We start from the raw sequence: 17,850 nt of genomic DNA on the forward strand, positions 1-17,850 counted from the left end.
ATCATCTCTCTTGGATTATCACAATAGCCTCCTAATTGCCTCAACTTTCTAAAGTCTAATTATGTCACACTCTTATTCAGTTACCTCCAGGATCAAATATATATAAAGTCTGTTTGACCTTTAATGTTCTTCACAATCTGGCCACCTTCCTACCTTTCCAATTTGAATTCTCCTAGGCACTGTAAAACTTCACTATTTTACTTGCTGCTCCTTACATATATCTATTTACTGACTGCAATGCCCTCCCTTCTCACCTCTCACTCTTAGTTTATCTGATTTGTTTCAAAACTCCACTCACACCTTAATTTTGACAGCAGATCTTTCCTAGACCCCCTTCTCTTGTATGCACTTTTTTATGAATTGTCTCCTCTGTTAAAATGTGAGCCCCTTGAGATCAAGAACTGGGATTTTGCCTTTTTTTCCCATGTGTCTAGAACGTGGCACAGTACTTGACATCTTATTATTATTTTCTGTCATTACTCTTTATGATGATCCCGTTAGTTTTCTTGGCAGAGATATTGGGATGATTTGACATTCCCTTCTTCAGCTCACTTTACAGATGGGGAAACTTAGGCAAACAGGGTCAAATGACTTGTCCATATCATATACCATATCATATACAGCTAGTAAGTGATTGAGAATAGATTTGAACTCAGAAAGAAGAGTCTTCCTGATTCCAGGCCCAGCACTTTATCCACCATGCCACATACCTGCCCTATTTGGCATGTATTAAGTGCTTAATATATGCCCATTTACTGATAATACTAGAAAATGGGGATTGTATATAAACTGCAGATTCATTACATGCAACTTGATCCTTTCAGTATACATTAATTTGGCTTAGTATTATTGCTAGTTTTTGTCTGTGTGCTCTGCTGAACCCTGCTGTAATTTTCTTGTATGCTTTTAAAATGCTTCTTATACATTCTTTCTTTCCTCTCTTCACTTGTAATAGTAGGAGAATAAAGCAAGCCGAATTTGTGTTGTAGTTATCTGGGAATTATATTCTTATTTTGCAGAAAGTTTAATCTTTCTATCATGAGGTGGGAGGTAGCTTTCATATTTAATCTTATGGAGTTATCGGTCCAATCTTTGACAAATCTTTTTTTTTTTTTTTTAAACATTGTCATGGTCATTGTATAAATAGGTGTCCTAGTTCTGCTCTCTGACCCACCAATTCTTTAGGATTAAATTGTTTAGTCTGAATAAATCTTTCATAGACCCTTTATATATTTTTTATTGTTGTGGTCAGGAAAAGATGTTTAATATTTCTGCTTTTTTCCTCCCTTTTGTTTATAAGGATTTCATATTCTAGCACTTTGTCAATTTTGCACTACTGGGAAATATGTGTGTTCCACCCTAGTCCCATTTGATAATCAACTAGAGAGCTATTATAACCTAATTTTTCTAATGTCTTAGATTCTTTTTTTTTTCTGATTTTTGTTACATTGGCCTACTTTAGAAAAGGCAACAATGAAAACAGACATGATTAAAGAGACAAGCAGGGAAATTGCACCCTTCTCACAATAGTACTATCAATAATGAAATATCAGTTAATGTTAAGTAGATAATTTTAGCAGCCCTTCCAGTCCCTATAAAGGGCCCCCTTTGTGGCTCTGCCCTCCCTACAGTTGGTTTAAGCTGGCTTAAGCTGCTTCAGGCAGAGTTTGAGATAGGCAGCTCAGTAAGGTCAGCCATGGAATTTTGTGAAGGTATCTGGGAGTGAGCAAGACTTCTGGCTCACAGCAGGCTCCTGTTTGGCTCTTTTTACTGCATGTAGGCTTATTCTGTGTCTAGTATTTTTGTATAGTAAGGTAGTTCATGAAAAACAGACACTGTAATTTCAGCAATATTTTGACATTCACCTGTTTTGGCCAAGAGTGGTCATAGAGCTCACCATTGGCCAAGGAGATGTGACTCATTGAAACATAATTTTGTTAATTGCATTGACAGAGCATCAGTCCATGACAGTTTGAGCAATACTTTAAAAGGAGACAACAAAGGGGGGAGAAAAATGAGCAAACAATAAAAATCAGAAAATTGAGGACAAAAAAACAGCACAACAGAGTGGGTTGGTGATCTGGAGTGCCATTTACTCAACCCTTGCCTTCTCTTTTGGGAGGGCAATTGCCTCAAGATGCCATCTGCTTCTGGGCCCATTTAAAGTGGACCTTGATGTTTTCTTCAGGTTTGATGGTCCACTCTATGACAGGGGCCTCAAGTCTGTGGCCAGCAACAAGTTCATAGGCTCTAGTTATAGCTTCAAGTTCAGCTTGCCCTCAGGCAAGCCATGAGACACAAGCATTCTGTAGTAGAGTTTTAGCTAGATCCTCCCTAGGAGTTAAGACTGTCTAAAAGTATTACACAGTCGTGATTCTCAGTGGAGTTATTTGACCTCTCAACATCTGGTTCTAACAGAAAGTTAGTGGGGTTTTTTGAAAAGTACATTTATGGGGAAAAAATTTCTTTAATCAGTATTAGGATCCGATTGCATTTCTGATCAGTATAACCTAGGTCTTTTGTTAAAGTCTCTAAACTGCAGGTACAAGTGGTCTAGTTTCCCAGCAATTATAAAAGATCATCTACTTAAACAACTTCAGTTTGTATTTATGCTTTATGCTTTAGTATAATTGTATATTCCCATTATGTAACCTTAGTCAGTATTTTATAATAGATTGTAGTCATAATAGATTTAATAATAAGGATTAATTCCAATTATTACATGACCTGGCAGACTACCTCAAATTGAATTATGTGATCACAATTGGTAAATATATACTTTCCATTTTGTTATTTCTAATTGATTTTTCAGAATTTTTATTCAAATGTTTTAGAAAATTTGTTGGATTATTTTTTTTAGGTTTTATGTCTCATGCATTGATTTATTCTTTTATTAATGAAATTCTTTAGAGAGAATTTTCTTAAGGACTGCTTTAACTGAATCCCCACTAATTTTGGATGTTGTCATTATTTTAAACGAAATGATTATTTCTATGATTTGTTCTTTGAGTCAATAGAAATTAGAATTGTTATGTAGTGTCTGTTTAGTTTAGTTTTAAATTTTTAAATTCTAAAAAAAAATAATAAAAATTACCCTTTCCTTACCCCACTCCCAAATTGTTCAAGAAAAACAATCCTCCCTATTTCAAACATGTATAGTTGAGCAAAAAAAAGTTCCATATGGGTCATGTTTAGTCATTTTGTACTTGTGGTCCTTATCTCTATAAGGAGGTAGAGAGCATGTTTTACAATTAATTCTCTTGGAATTGTAGTTGGTCATTATGCTGCTGAGTTCCTTAAGTCTTTTGAAGTTATTCATCTTTACCTTATAGCTGTCATTGTAAAAATTGTTCCCTTGGTTCTGCTCTTTTCACTCTTATGTATTAATTCTTGCAAATTTACCCAACTATTTCTGGAACTGTCTCTTTCCTCATTTCTTACAGAGCTATTATATCACTTTTATGTATACTATTACCTGTTAAGTCATTCCCCAACTGATGAATATATTATTTCAGTTTCCAGTTCTTCGCCTCTATAAAAAGAGCTATAACTGTTTTTGCAAATCCTTTGTTAACAGTATGTTTTGCTTAAGACTGATCCCTCCCTTAATCCATCCTCCACTTCACCCTTTATCATTTCTCTCCTATTGTGTGTATTTCTGCACCCAGCCATTTGACCAATTTGCATGAGGGTGAAGTTCAAGTGTCAACCTTTCCAGACTCCTTCATCCTTAACATTTATAGGACTTCTACTTCTCCACCATAATTATGTGAAAACTTTCCTTTATCTTCTTTATTTACCAGTCTACTATATTCTTCTTCCTCTCTTTTCCATTCTTAAGGTTGTCAAGACGTAACAGAGCCCCTCCCATGGTTCTTTCTAATTTGATTTCCTCTGTGACTCCTGATGATAAAAGCATTTAGAAAGGAACACATGTATCATATCTTCTTATATTAGAATGTAAGTTCATCATTTAGTTCTTTATGATTGTTCATTCATGTTTACCTTATGTTTCTTTTAATTCCTATGTTCGAATTCGAGTTTCTACATTGCTCTAATCTTTTCATTAGGATTAGAAGTTCTCTATTTCATTAAAGGTATATGTATGTATGTGTGTGTGTGTGTGTGTGTATATAACATATATGTTTTTCTCCCTGGAGGATTATACTTGTTTTGGAGGGATAAGTTATTCCTATAATTATATATTCTTTGCATTCTGAAATTTCATATTCCAAGCTTTTTGTTCCTTCATAGAGGTGGTTGCCAAATCATACATAATCTTCACCATATTTCTTTCTAGCTTTCGCAGTGTTTTTTCTTTGATCCAGGAGCTCTGGATTTTGTCTGTAATGTTCCTGAGAATTTTCATTTTGTATTCTCTTCTAGGAGGAGTGGTTGGTGGGTTCTTTCTGTTTCTACTTTGTCCTTTAATTCTAAGAGATCTAGACAGTTTTGTTTAAATATTTCTATTTTACAGGTCAGTTTTTGCTATTAAATACTTTTTTTTATAATTTTCAAAGTTTTTTTTTACTTTATTTTAACATTTCTTGTTGTTGCAGGCAATCATTTTCAGAAGTTTGTTGCTTGGGCAAGGTTTTTGTATATATTTAGTGCCAAACTGTCAAATTTCCTTTTTTCTTCCAAAGCTTTTGGGTTTTTTTTCTCTAGCACTTTTGTTTTAATTTATAAAAACATTTTTGATTCTTGCTACATCTCTTAGGAATTCTAGTTAAATTTATACTCGTGTTGTATTTTTCTTTGAGGTTTTTGCTTGTAGATGTCTTGGAGTCATTTTCTTCTGGGGTTTGTGTCTCAAGTATCTTTGCCATTATAGCTTTTTTTGATTTGTTTCTCTTTTTGTTCATTCTTCTAACCTAATTTCTGGATTTTGGACTTACTGTTGTTTTAATGTTAGGGCTGAAACCTACTTCTGGAAGGAAGGTTTAGGCAGGTCCTGTTGCTGTACTCAAGAGTATTGTGTGTTGTTCTTATTTATTCTAAACTCTGACAGGTGGTTGATAATTTGATATAGCAAGAAAATGGAATAACTTTGATACTATAATCATTTTTATTAGTAATTTTTTCCAGCCACTTTTTTTAAAATTTCTCTAAGAAGCACTTTATAGTTGAAACTTTGCAAATATTTTGTATTCTTTGGTAGATCTGTTTCCCAATCATTTGTTCATTTTTCAATTATTTGCAATTGAATTTCCCCTTCTATGGTCTCTTAAATTTAGTTATTATATGAGATATGTTGGTTTTTAATATTTATTTTGTAGCCGTCAACTTTGCTTGAAGTTGTTGTTTCAGTTGGTATCTTTGCTGATTTCCTAATATTTTCTAAATAAAACATTATGCCACTAGAAAATAGGGATAGTTTTATATCTTCTTTTCATAGCTTTATGGCATTAATTTTTTCTCTCTCTCTTTTTTATTGTTGGAGAGAGTTGAGTCCCCTCTGAGGCCTTTCATATGGCTTTCTTAGCTGGAAATCCTGCAGCTAATATTTATTGAGTCAGATAACATTGGGGACACTAGATATGTGTCCTTATCTGATATTATTCCCCATCATGTACATTATACTGTAGCTCAACTTGATTATCTTTTTCCCATGAACACATTCTTTATTTTATCATTTCTTCACCTTATTCTTGGAATGTCTTCCCTACTGCTTTAGCCTTTGAATTCTGCCCAACTTGAATATCCTAACTCAAATGCCATTTCATTGATAAAACCTTCCCTGATCTGCTTGTTTTGTACCATCTCACTCAGATCTCACATGATCCTGGGACTTCAAGCTCTCTAATTCTCTCTGGTTATTTTAACAGGCTATAAGCTCTATGAGGGCAGAGTGTCTTATTACTTTTTTTTTTGTATTATTACTTTTAATCTTACTGAGCCCTTTGCTCTACAGATTAATTAGATTCTCTGCATTTGTTGGCTCCTATCCTAAGTTTATTGTAGAAGAAAGAACCAAACTAGCAAGAAGACCTAGTATCTCCTTTCAGTTCTGCCACCAGTAGGGAGCTTGGGCCTCATTTTGACTATTTTAGGTAATCTCTAAAACTGTGTAATAGAAAATTGACTGTCATTGACTGATGGTCTCTGCTTTTCTTTTCTGCTGGCAGGAATGCCAGAAGGGCCGTCTCTGAGGAAGTTCCACCAGTTGATTGCTCCATTTGTGGGCCAACTGGTGGTCACTGTAGGGGGCAATAGTAAGAAGATAAACCCTAACATGCTAGAGATGCTTCGGCTCCAGGACTCACAGGTAGGTGGGTTTATAGGACAATTGTTTGATATCATTCTGACACCTCATGCTATCAACTTACTTTGCTAGGAATACAAAAACAAAATGAAATACAAGCCTTGCCTTCAAGGTCCTTCCATTCTACTATAGAATTCATGAGCTTCATTGCCACCTCTTTTGTTCTCATGTTCTTACTCCATTTGGGAAAATAGAGCTGTGAAAGTATTTCATATAGTATTGTTCATTTTAAACCTAGTTTTTTATTGCCTATTTCATTTGGTTACTCTGTTCTCTTTTATAACTTTGGGACAAAGGCTTGCTGTAATGCCATGGCTAAGCAGTTTATACCAGTCTTTTCTTGTGTTCTTGACTTCTACATCATTTGATACTGATGTGGCCACTCTCTTTTGTCTGAGTTTTCTAGTCAAGTTTTTTACTTGCTTTCCTTAAACTTAGCTTTGTTTTTCTCAATCCCTAGTTTTCTTCAGGACACTCTTCACTGCCACCTCCTATAAAAGGCCTTTCTTGATTTCTCCTCCTATCTCTAGCTGATAAAACCTTCCCCTCCTCTCATCACCTTTTATGAATATACATGTACAGGTTCTTTCCCCTTAACAACAGAGGTGAAGTAGCATGCTCAGGGTTACATAAGTAAGGAGTGCAGTCAAGTTTTGAACCTAGGACAAAATAACTTTCTCTTTATCACAATTCCTTCTCTTTATTGTTAATTAAATTGTAATGTCGGGGCAGCTGGGTAGCTCAGTGGAGTGAGAGTCAGGCCTAGAGACAGGAGGTCCTAGGTTCAAACCCGGCCTCAGCCACTTCCCAGCTGTGTGACCCTGGGCAAGTCACTTGACCCCCATTGCCCACCCTTACCAATCTTCCACCTATGAGACAATACACCGAAGTACAAGGGTTTAAAAAAAAAATTGTAATGTAAATTGATTTACTTTACCAGGATGTTCAGCTGTTCCATGTTTGGGCATTTGGTGGTTTTTCACATCTTTCCATGTCAAAGAGAAGTGAATTGTGGGAATAAACAAATGATAGCACGGTATCAATAACAACTTGGATGTCAGAAGTGATTTAAAACAAAATAAATGTTCATATTCTTTTTGACCCAGTAATGGAAGAAAGAAAGGTCCCATGTTTATAGTGCAATATTTATAACTGCCCTATGCGGTAGCAAAACAAGAAAAGGAAGCCTACTCAATGTTATTATCCTGTGAGAAATTTATAGATACAAAGTAGTCAGAATACGTGGGAGAGGCTTTCTGGGCTCTCAGATGAGGTGAACTTTAAGGTTTAAAGAAGAGGTATATTGATATGTGTGGGGAATTTCAATTCAACAAATATTTTCAAGTTCATATTGGTATCTCTTTAGTACAGTGCCTGGAACATACTAAGTGCTTAATAAATGTTTGCTTATTTTTACATTGTTTTTCTCCCTCCCTTCTTCCCTTATCTTCTGTCTTAGAATTGATACTAATTATCAGTTCCCAGGCAGAATTGCAGTAAGGTCTAAGGAATAGGAGTTAAGTGTCTTGCCCAAGGACATACCTTGGAAATGTCATATGTCAAATTTGAACCCAGGTCCTCTGACTCCAAACCTGGCTTTTTATACACTGAGCCACCCAGCTGCCCCCTTTTACATTATTTTCACTTCCAAATATATTTCTATCTTCTCTATCTATTTAGTTATCCTCTGTCACAAAAACTTAAAAAAAAAGGTGGGGGGGTAGCTATTGAGCAAAACTTAAAGTATCAGCCATGTTTTTAGCCTTTCTCTTCCTGAGTGGTCCTTCTTTAGTCCTTTCCTTATGCTCCTTCTAAAATATTTTTCTAACCATAACTACCCACTTCTTCAGAACCCTTCTTTTCAAATCTCTTTCCAGTTCTACATACTCACCTCTCAAACTTGTCTACTCTAACCTTGGAGAAGGTATTGCCAACTTTGTGCTTCCTTGGTGATTCATTAACTGTGGCCTTATGTTAATTATAGTAAAAATACATAGAGCCTTCAAGCTGAAAATAGACTTCAGATAGATATCTTTTAATTCGTCCCCTTCCATAAAAGAAAGACTGATTATTTAAATCATATAGGTCTCTTACTACCCCACAATTCTCTAAGCCTCCAGATCTTAAAATTCTGGTGTTGTACATTAAGTTCTCCTTCTTTTTTCCCTTCCATCAGTAGAAAATGAGAATAGTTAACCATTCTCTATATAAAGTCCTATTGTTATTACTTGTCCAGTCTGAGGTCAGATTTGAACCCAGGTCTTCCCAACTTCTAGGCTTGGTATTTTATCTACTGTGCTACATAACTGCCCACACTTGTTAAAACTTTGTTTCTACACTCTGGTGTCACCTTCTCTATTATATTGCTAAAGCCAGTTTGATTTTTGCTCAGGGTCATTCAGCCAGTATGGATTAAACCTTCAGTAAAAGGTCCCAGGCAGAGTGAAAGATCATTTCTTCTCTTGGAATTAATCCTGATCTATCTTGGGGGAGGCCGGCTCCCCCAGGTCCAGGTATCTCGGGGGTGGAACGGTTAAGCGGCTTGGGATGAATGAGAACAGCCAGAGACTCAGTGAAGCTTCCAGAGGCTGTTCTGTCCGCCATCTGCTGACTTCTTTATACCTTTCTCTTAAGATTACATAAGTGTTGGCATGATTTTCATTCTCACCATACATTTTTCTTAAAGATAATACATTACGTCATACATTAACTTCTACTGAATTACAAAATCATTTGATTAATATTCTGTGATTATCTTGTTCTTTATGATTAACAAAAGATGCAAAGCTTGTCAAGAATAATTCATCACAAAATTGGGCTGGAAATTACCATTCCCACCCATTTTTGAGGTACAAGGGTGTGTGTTTTGGCTAGAAGAATGGCTGATTCCATTTTAGCCAGATTTAAGCATGATTATAATTAATCAATAAGTGATTCCTTGGCTAGTTGGTTATACAATTACACAATTAATTTCAGATTTCAAAGATACAATAACCCTAAACCCAATCCAAATATTATTTTAATAGCAGCCTTTCATTTTTCAATATTTTTCACAGGTAAGTTTGCTGTTCTTGTGCTTTATGCTGTGGGGTTAATAAGAATAGTCTAGTGCAGTGGTTCCCAAACTTTTTTGGCCTACTGTCCCCTTTCCAGAAAAAATATTACTTAGCCCCCTGGAAATTAATTTTTAAAAAATTTTAATAGCAATTAATAGGAAAGATAAATGCACCTGTGGCCATCACCACTCCCCTGGATCGCTATAGTGCCCACCAGGGGGTGGTGGCACCCACTTTGGGAATCACTGGTCTAGTGTAATGGGGAAGTAGCTTGTTCTAATTTTTCATCTCCTGTCCTCCCTGTGACATTCCACTTCAAGGATCAGGGAAGCTTGAAAGCAGTTTCAGGCATCTGTGTGTGGGGATTGTGAAATTTTAGTACAGCCTTGCTGGGAAGTTTAAAATCTTTACATTAACTCATTATTTGCTAGTTTGTTGTGTAGGGACTTTTAGGGGAATTTCTATATCATGACATCTAAAGGTGGGGCTTTCCTAGGAATTTGTTGGGGGGCTTATAGGGGTTCTAGTAACAACTTATAATGTTCCTCTATATATTCCTGGGGCTAAATAGAGATATTGATCATAATAATTCATATAATGAGGAGTGTTAGTAAGAGAAGAGTCACACAAGAGAAACTGGGAAATCCATCTTCCTTTGATCTACCTTGCAGATTTTCAGGGTTCACATGTGACTTTGTCATCCATCATGAATTTGATGGCTCCTGGTACAAACTCTGCTGCTTAACAAGTATCTAAAATAAAAAATAGAGTGATAATTCCCAGAGGATCTAGTCAGGGGAGCAAGGAAGAAATAATACCACTAGTCAAAACTTAAGACTACAATATTTCCCTTGAATCTAGTTTTTATACAATCTGGATGTGCACTACAGCATATCAATTTTATTTTGGATATAGCTTATGTTTGGACCAATATCTACCAATGCAACTTCTTTGGTTCCAATATAAAATTGTGAGGGAAGGGGCACATAATCTTCTGACACTACTACCCTGCTAAGCAGCAGTTAAGACATGTGACCAAATGGAGAATCCTGAAAGGAAAAGGAAAGTCCCTAGGAAAGAAAGCCTAGGAACCTCCTCTAAGTAGTCTAACAATGCAAAAAAAAAAAAATAATAATAACTGATTCACTTCCAAATAAGCAGAAAAGGCAGTAGCTACTACAGGAGTTGAGAGCAGTAAGAATGTGGGACAGAGGGTGCCATGAGATGTGGGAAAACAGAAATTTTCCATTGAGGTAGTCTTTAGACTCATCTCCTCTAGAGTGTTGCAAATTATGGCTAGTGAATATCAGCCCTTTTCTTCCTCCTAGGTCCATGGAAAGAATTTATATCTTAACTTTGGCCTGGCTGAAGACCTGGGACTTCCTGAAAGTTTCCTCTTGCCAAAGCATCTCCAAAAGGAAGTGAGACTTCCAAAAGAGAAGAGTGACCATAAACATGAATCTACCTCAAGGCTAGATGGACAAGAAGTTCCTGGCTCATCTTTAGCTATTAAAGCACTTGAGCTTGGGGAAGAAGAAAGGGAAACTGTTATGCCTTGGTGGCTAAATACTTCCCAAAATTCAGGGCTTTGGCTTTGCTTCCATTTTGGTTTATTTGGTAGTGTTCGGGCAAGCGAATTCTCCAGAGCCACAAAAGCTAACAAGAGGGGTGACTGGAAGGACCCCATTCCCAGGTATTAGTTTAGTCAGTGTGTTCTCAAAACTAATAAGCTAGGCAGGGGGGAAATGTCTTTGGGTCTGGTTTTTGTTAGTATATAAGTATGTTTTATTTCCTTTCACAGAGAAGGTGGCATGTTTATAATAGGCTACTTGGTGCACTGAGAATTCTAATACAGCCACTAATCTAGATTGGTTGTGAAGTTTTTGGAAAGACAGTTTCTTCCAAGATCTGCGATTTTCCCCTATTTGTAAAATGAATTTGAAATGTTCCTTTTTCTGGGGAAAAGTAAGAAAGGAAAAAAGAAAAAATGAGTAAGAAATTGATGGGAAATATGAGGACCTTAAGAATGCCTAGTTATATCTCCTGATCTCGTCCTTTCTTGTTCAGCAGCACCTTTTTTCTGTGCAGTTTGAAATGAGGTACTATATGATTCCTTTGCCCTTACAAAGGCTTTAAGAGTGGGAGAAGAGAAATGTATCCTGGGGCCAGTTGAAGTTAGTGACAGAACTGAATCTAGAATTTAAGATCCCATTTGGTCTGGTGGAAAGAGCCTTGCAAGGGAGACACCAGTTGTGTGGTTCTTGGAAAGTGATAGCAGGAACTTGGCTTTGAGAAAGCCTTGTGTGCTCCTATGGCTAACTTCGGTGTCACAGCATTCCTAAAGCCAGGCATCTCCCTATCGCATTCCTTAGCTGTTTTTAACTTTTAATCTTTTTGATGAACAGATGTCCACAAACATGAATGTTTCAGTATACAAAGAACAAAAGAGATTGCATATGAAACATCCAGCATCTATTGCATATAGTTTTTAGGTTACAAAATTGCCTTATTTGTGTACTCTTCTGAACTTTTTTTCTTCTGCCTCTGGTTTCTTGTTTCATTTTTGTATACCTCCCCCAAACCCTTTTGGATATTATATTGTTGTAAGTGTTCAGTGAATGCTACTGTGTTTTGAGCTTAGCCTTCAATTTGTTGTTAAATTCTCTTTTGGCTTCTAGGTTGGTTCTGCACTTTGCAAAGGGTTTTCTGGCATTTTACAATTGTCGGATGTACTGGTGCTTGGGACCAATGGTCAAACCAACTTCAGATATCCTCTCTGAGGAATTTGATCGAAGGCAAGCCTTGGAAGCGTTGAAGCAGGCTAGTCCTGTCTCCTATACTCTTCTGGATCAAAGATACTTCGCTGGCCTGGGTATGGCTAAACAGAAGGGAAGATTTGTTTGTTTGGAAATGTTTAAAATGTTGTGTCATGTCCCCTTTTGGCAGTCTGCTGAAGCCTATTCTTGGAGTAATATTTTTAAATGTATAAAATAGTATTACATAGGAAACTTGTGCTTTAGAATAAGATGTAATAGGCCAGTGCAGAAGAGGAAAAGTCTCACATTTATCAATAACTGCTCTTGATCTGTTTCCTTAGCTGAAAAATGCCAGTAAACATCTGTTAAATGCTCACCAGGCATTGTATTGACCACTGGGCTTATAAAGTAAGACAAATGACAGTCAGTGAGCTCACAGTCTAATGGGGGGAAGCAACATTTAACCAACTATGTACAAACAAGCTTTATCCATGATAAATTGGGAGATAATCAGCAGACAGAAGGGATAGACATTGAAGGAGATTGAGAAAGGCTTCCTATAAAAAGTAATTTTATCTAAGTTTTATTCAGAACATGAAGGAAGGCAGAAATGAGGAGGGAGAATGATCAAGCATCAGGATTGGTGAAGAAGGCCAGACTTGAGAAATAGTGCCTTGTTTATGCAATGGCAAGGACTCCAGTGTCATTGGCATAGATATAGAGAGAGGGTGTGAGGTATAAAAAAACTGAAAGGGTATTTTGGGGGAGGGGGGTGGGTGGAGAAATCAGTTTTATTAGGTAATCTTTTAAATTCTCTTTCAACTCTTAGGTTGATATGATTTCAGAGGAAGGTAGGATTTGATACAGTGGGGAAAAAAGTGCTGAATTTGATGCCAAAAGAACTGAGTTCAAATATTGCTGTGTGTGTGATCTAGGCAATTCACCTTTTCTTGGGCCTGTCTCTTTTTCTGTAAAATGAGTTGCAGTTGATGAAGGTGTCTGATGGAATTTTGATCTTTAAATCCTGGAATCTGTTTTTTATTCTTGATTGGAATATGATTCCTAAAGAAAGGTTATGGATGTTTTAAAATTTAAATACCAAACATTCTGTCAAATAGCCTTTGGCATTCTTAGCATTTTAAAGACACCTTCCTTAGGATATCTTAAGTACTTGCAAGATAGGAAGTAATAAAGGCTGTTATCTCTCCCTATCATGTTTTTTTTTTTTTTAAAACCCTTATCTTGGGTAAGGCTGTGGCAGAAGAGTGGTAAAATAGGCATTTGGGGTCAAGTGACTTGTCCAAGGTCACACAGTTAGTTGCTGTCTGAGACCAGGTCCTCCTGGTTCCAGACCTGGTGCTGTATCCACTGTGCTACCTAGATTCCTCTCCCACATCATATTAAGAGGTTAAACTCCTGGATTTCTGTGGCAGTTTTTTTATTTTCCTGGGGAACAGTGTGGGTATCTCATGAGAATGCAGGGAGGGAACACAGTGTGGTTTGTCATGCTCTGATAACCTGGCTTCAGAACTAATCATTATGGAGGAGTAGGAGGTAGTTTGACTTTCCTGATTGCAGCCATAGCCAATGTTTTGTTTTGTTTTATTTTATTTCCTTTTTCGGACTCCTTTATTGCTAACTTTTTGTTTGTTTTGTTTTTGAACCCCGTCTATCATGAAACCTCTGAAAGAAGAAATTTCTTCTAGCTCTGCAATTTAAATCTTGGGTGCCTAGGGACACTGAGAGATTAAGGAACTTGTCCAGTGTCCCATGGACTATGTCAGTTGCAGAATTTGGATTCAGGTGTTCTTTAATTTCGAAGTTGGCCCTTTCCCCTAGCCCATGCTGCCTTTCTCTTTTAAGTATTCTAATTCCACATTGCTACTAGCTAGTTCTTATATTTTAAAAATTGCTTAGCTGATCTCTTTCTCTATGAGTCCAGAGTATCAGTGCTCAGTTTGAAGGTAAGGGCCTTCCTCAAGAGGGGGGGCCTCTGTTGATCACTCATAATACTTCTCATTAGCAGTTGAGATAATCACATTGTCCTTTGGAGGTATTAAGTGGCAAGTTGAATTACCTTCTACTGCAACATTTGTAAACTTATTTGGCTGATCTTACTATAAAAAATGTGCCCATGTTACCTCATAGTTTTTTTTTTCCCCTTCTTATCTTAATTTGTAGGAAACATCATTAAGAACGAAGTTTTGTACTTGGCCAGAATCCATCCCCTTTCCTTAGGTTCTTGCTTAACTCCTTTGAACCTTGAGTCCTTGCTGGATCATGTTGTGAGTTTCAGTATTGGTTGGCTTCAGAAAAAATTGGAAGGGAAGCCACAGCACTATCTGATCTACCAGAAAGAGCAATGCCCCGCTGGACATCAAGTCATGAAGGATAGCTTTGGGCCTCCAGGTAGTTTTCAGAGACTCACCTGGTGGTGCCCCCATTGCCAACCCAAGGCTGAAGAAAAAGTTGAGGTGACTCAGGAACAGCTTCCTTAATGTATTTTGTATACCTGTAAAAAGACATTCCTTTTTCCTTTTACTTTTTTGCTGGTTGATCTATATGTTAAATTGGGTGGGGTAGAGGGAAGGGTGAAGTGAACAGTAGAAAGTTCAGAAGGAATTACAGACTAAATAAAACAATTTTGAAAGTAAAATGTGGAATTATATGCTTTTTTTAAGCAAGCAGTCTGAAGTATAGATTACATTTTTGTACACAATTCTTTTTGTGTTCATGAAAATTTTTTTTGTATTTAAGTTCAGAATTTTAAAAATGGTGGCTTAGTTAAGTTTCTGCAGTATTTGAGTCCTCTTTTCTTGAGAGGCTCCTCTTCTTGAAATCACAGTGCTTAACAAAGGGCTGGTGTAGGTGGTTGACTAGAAAAACAATGCCTTGTGCACATGAAAGTTTTATGTTAAGAGATTTGTAGTTCTTCATATTTCATTTTCATTCTTAAAAAAATGATATTTTGACAATAGTTAAAAATCTCCTGGGGTCAAAGCTCTGCAATTAAAATATAGACATCATCTGTAAATCTTCAAGATTTATTTGAGAGATATTTTCTTGTAAGCATTCTAAAGTGTGGCAATGGTAGAAACATAAAACTATTGTTAGCAGAGCTTCAGGACTGAGGGTGCAAATGAGTAGCACACCATGAGTGTAGAGCTATCATTCCTTTGAGGGTTTTTTTACTTGATGTTATTTCAAAATTGAAATGTTAATATTTACAAAGCCCCATCAAAATCTATTGTCTAAGGGGCAGCTGGGTGGCTCAGTGGATTGAGAGCCAGGCCTAGAGACGGGAGGTCCTGGGTTCAAATCCGGCCTCAGACACTTCCTAGCTGTGTGACTCTGGGCAAATCACTTAACCCCTGATGCCTAGCCCTTGCCACTTTTCTGCCTTAGAACCAATACACAGTATTAATTCTAAGATGGAAGGTGTAAGGGTTTAAAAAAAAAAAGATATAGTGTCTATCTGATGTTAATACTGAAGAATAGAAATAAAATTTTAACACTTTGCCACTGACTATTGGGGGTTTTTTTGCCAGTAAAACTTTTAATATTATTTTATTTTCCCCCAATTATTTGTTAAAACTATTTTCTAATATTCAGTTTTCTAAAATTCTGGGTTCCAAATACTCTCCCTCCTTCCCATCTTCCCTCCTCTTTCCATGACATGGTAAGCATTCTGAAATAGATTTATGTGTACAATCATGTAAAGCATTATTCCTTTTGAGTTATTATGGAAGAAATCTCAAACAAAAAAAGAAAGTGAAATATGGTTTGTTTTGGTCTGCATTCAGACATCCCATCAGTTCTTTTTCTGAAGGCAAATGGCATTTTTCCTCATGACTGGGGTTTTCTTGGATCACTGTATTGCTGAGAATAATTAGGTCATTCACAATTGTTCATCAAAAAATATTGCTGTTACTGTAGACACTGTTATTCTGGTTCTGCTCATTTCACTTTGCTTCAGTTCATGTATGTCTTTCCAGGTTTTTCTGAAATCATTCTGTTTGTCATTTCTTTAGAACAGCAGTATTCCATTGTAATTGGTAAAACTTAAAGGTATATTATATATATTACTTGAATTCTTTTTTTTTTAATCTTTACCTTCTGTCTTGGAATCAATATAATATATTGATTCCAAGACAGAAGAGTGGTAAGGTCTAGGCCAGTGATGGGCAAACTTCTTAAAGAAGGGGCCAAAGGAAAGGAAATGCTCATCTGTCAGTCTGTTTCTAAGGTAACTCTTTCGAAGTTTCATTATATTGTATCCTACACATTGTATTCATCAGATTAGGAATAATGTAGCACAGGGCAGATAGAACAGTTCAGGGGGCTGCATCTGGCCCATGGGCAATAGTTTGCCCATCACTGGTCTAGGCAATGAGGGTTAAGTGACTTGCCCAGGGTCACATGACTAGGAAGTGTCTGAGGCCAGATTTGAACGTAGGACCTCCCATCTCTCCTGGCTCTCAATCCACTGAGCCAGCCAGCTGCCCCCATATGACTTGTATTCTGAAGTGACTTGTGTTCTAGTCTTGTAGCTTTGAGGTCCCTTATTCTGGAAGCCCTTTTCCTCATTTTACAATTTAATTTAATCTATATACTACTTTCTCAGAATTCTTGAATAAATGGGACAATGCATGCGAGAAGGTGAATTCTAACTAGAAGTATAATTTAACCAAGAATATATTATAAAGATTTCTTCTTGGGGCTTGCTTAGGTGGGATAAAGAAGCCTAAATAAATCTAAGCCTAAATTACTTTTTCCTGTTAGTAAGTACATAGGGCTTGGTCTTTCCAAGAATGAGAGTAAGTCTGGTTATTAAACTATACTTCCAGATGAGGCGAGAGACAGAAACAAACCAGCTCCTCTTATTAAAGATCTATTTGATAAAAAAGGTAAAGTACTGCTTAAAATCTCTGAATTCCTCATATTAATATCTGATTGTTGTCAATGAGTAATATAAATCCTTTCAATTCTTATTAAGGATATAAATGCCTTTTGAGGGATCCTACTTAAGCTTCCTAATACTGTCCTTGACAGGGGTTTACAAACCCCTAAATAATCGAGGTTTCCTTAGCTCATGCATCTGATTGTTCATCAAAACCTTTTATGAGTCCTGTATGAGAACCCTAGTTTAGGCCCTTTTCTTGCCTGTGCTATTGCAATAGTTTATCTGGTCTCTCAGCCTCAAGTCTCCACCTTTTTCAGCTGATCTTCCACTCAGCTTTCAAAGTGACTTTTCCTGAATTGTGAGTCTGACCATGCCACTCCCATTCTCAGTGAGCTCCAGTGACTCCCTGTTACTTCCAGGATCAATCATAAAGTTTTCTGTTTAGTTTTAAAGCTCTTCATAATCTGGCCTCTTTCTAGAAACCATTTCAGGCTTCTTAGATTTTACTTCTCCATAAACAACAGTCTAGTGGTCCTGGCCTAGCTTGCTATTCCTTGGACATCCCCCTCTATTTCTCATCTCATCTTTAGGCCTTTGAACCATCTGTCCCCCAGGCCAGGGATGGGCCTCTTAGTTTCCCTGATTTCCTTGAAGACTTGACTCAAATCCCACCTTCTGTAGTTGGTCTTCCCCTGCCTCCCCTCCCCCATGCTAATGCTTTCCCTCTGAGGTAATATCTTCCATCTACTCTATATACTCTATGCATCTTCATATGCATCTTCCCTATTAGAATGAGCTTTTTGAGGGAAGAGTTTTTGCCTTTGTTTCCAGCACAGTGCCATATTCCTGACTCTCTGCCACAAGACTTTG

At 36.9% G+C, this 17,850-nt stretch overlaps 1 protein-coding gene across 1 annotated transcript; it reads left to right on the forward strand.

Annotated features, from left to right (window-relative positions):
- The first annotated feature begins 6,130 nt into the window (after positions 1–6,130).
- Positions 6,131–14,575, forward strand: NEIL2 (nei like DNA glycosylase 2). Its single transcript, XM_044660912.1, has 4 exons — positions 6,131–6,268; positions 10,650–11,014; positions 12,000–12,193; positions 14,259–14,575. The coding sequence occupies exons 1-4, from the start codon at positions 6,131–6,133 to the stop codon at positions 14,573–14,575; spliced, it is 1,014 nt and encodes a 337-aa protein (XP_044516847.1).
- Positions 14,576–17,850: the final 3,275 nt, after the last annotated feature.

The sequence above is a fragment of the Gracilinanus agilis genome, chromosome 2, assembly GCF_016433145.1.
Source record: "Gracilinanus agilis isolate LMUSP501 chromosome 2, AgileGrace, whole genome shotgun sequence".
NCBI lineage: Eukaryota > Metazoa > Chordata > Mammalia > Didelphimorphia > Didelphidae > Gracilinanus > Gracilinanus agilis.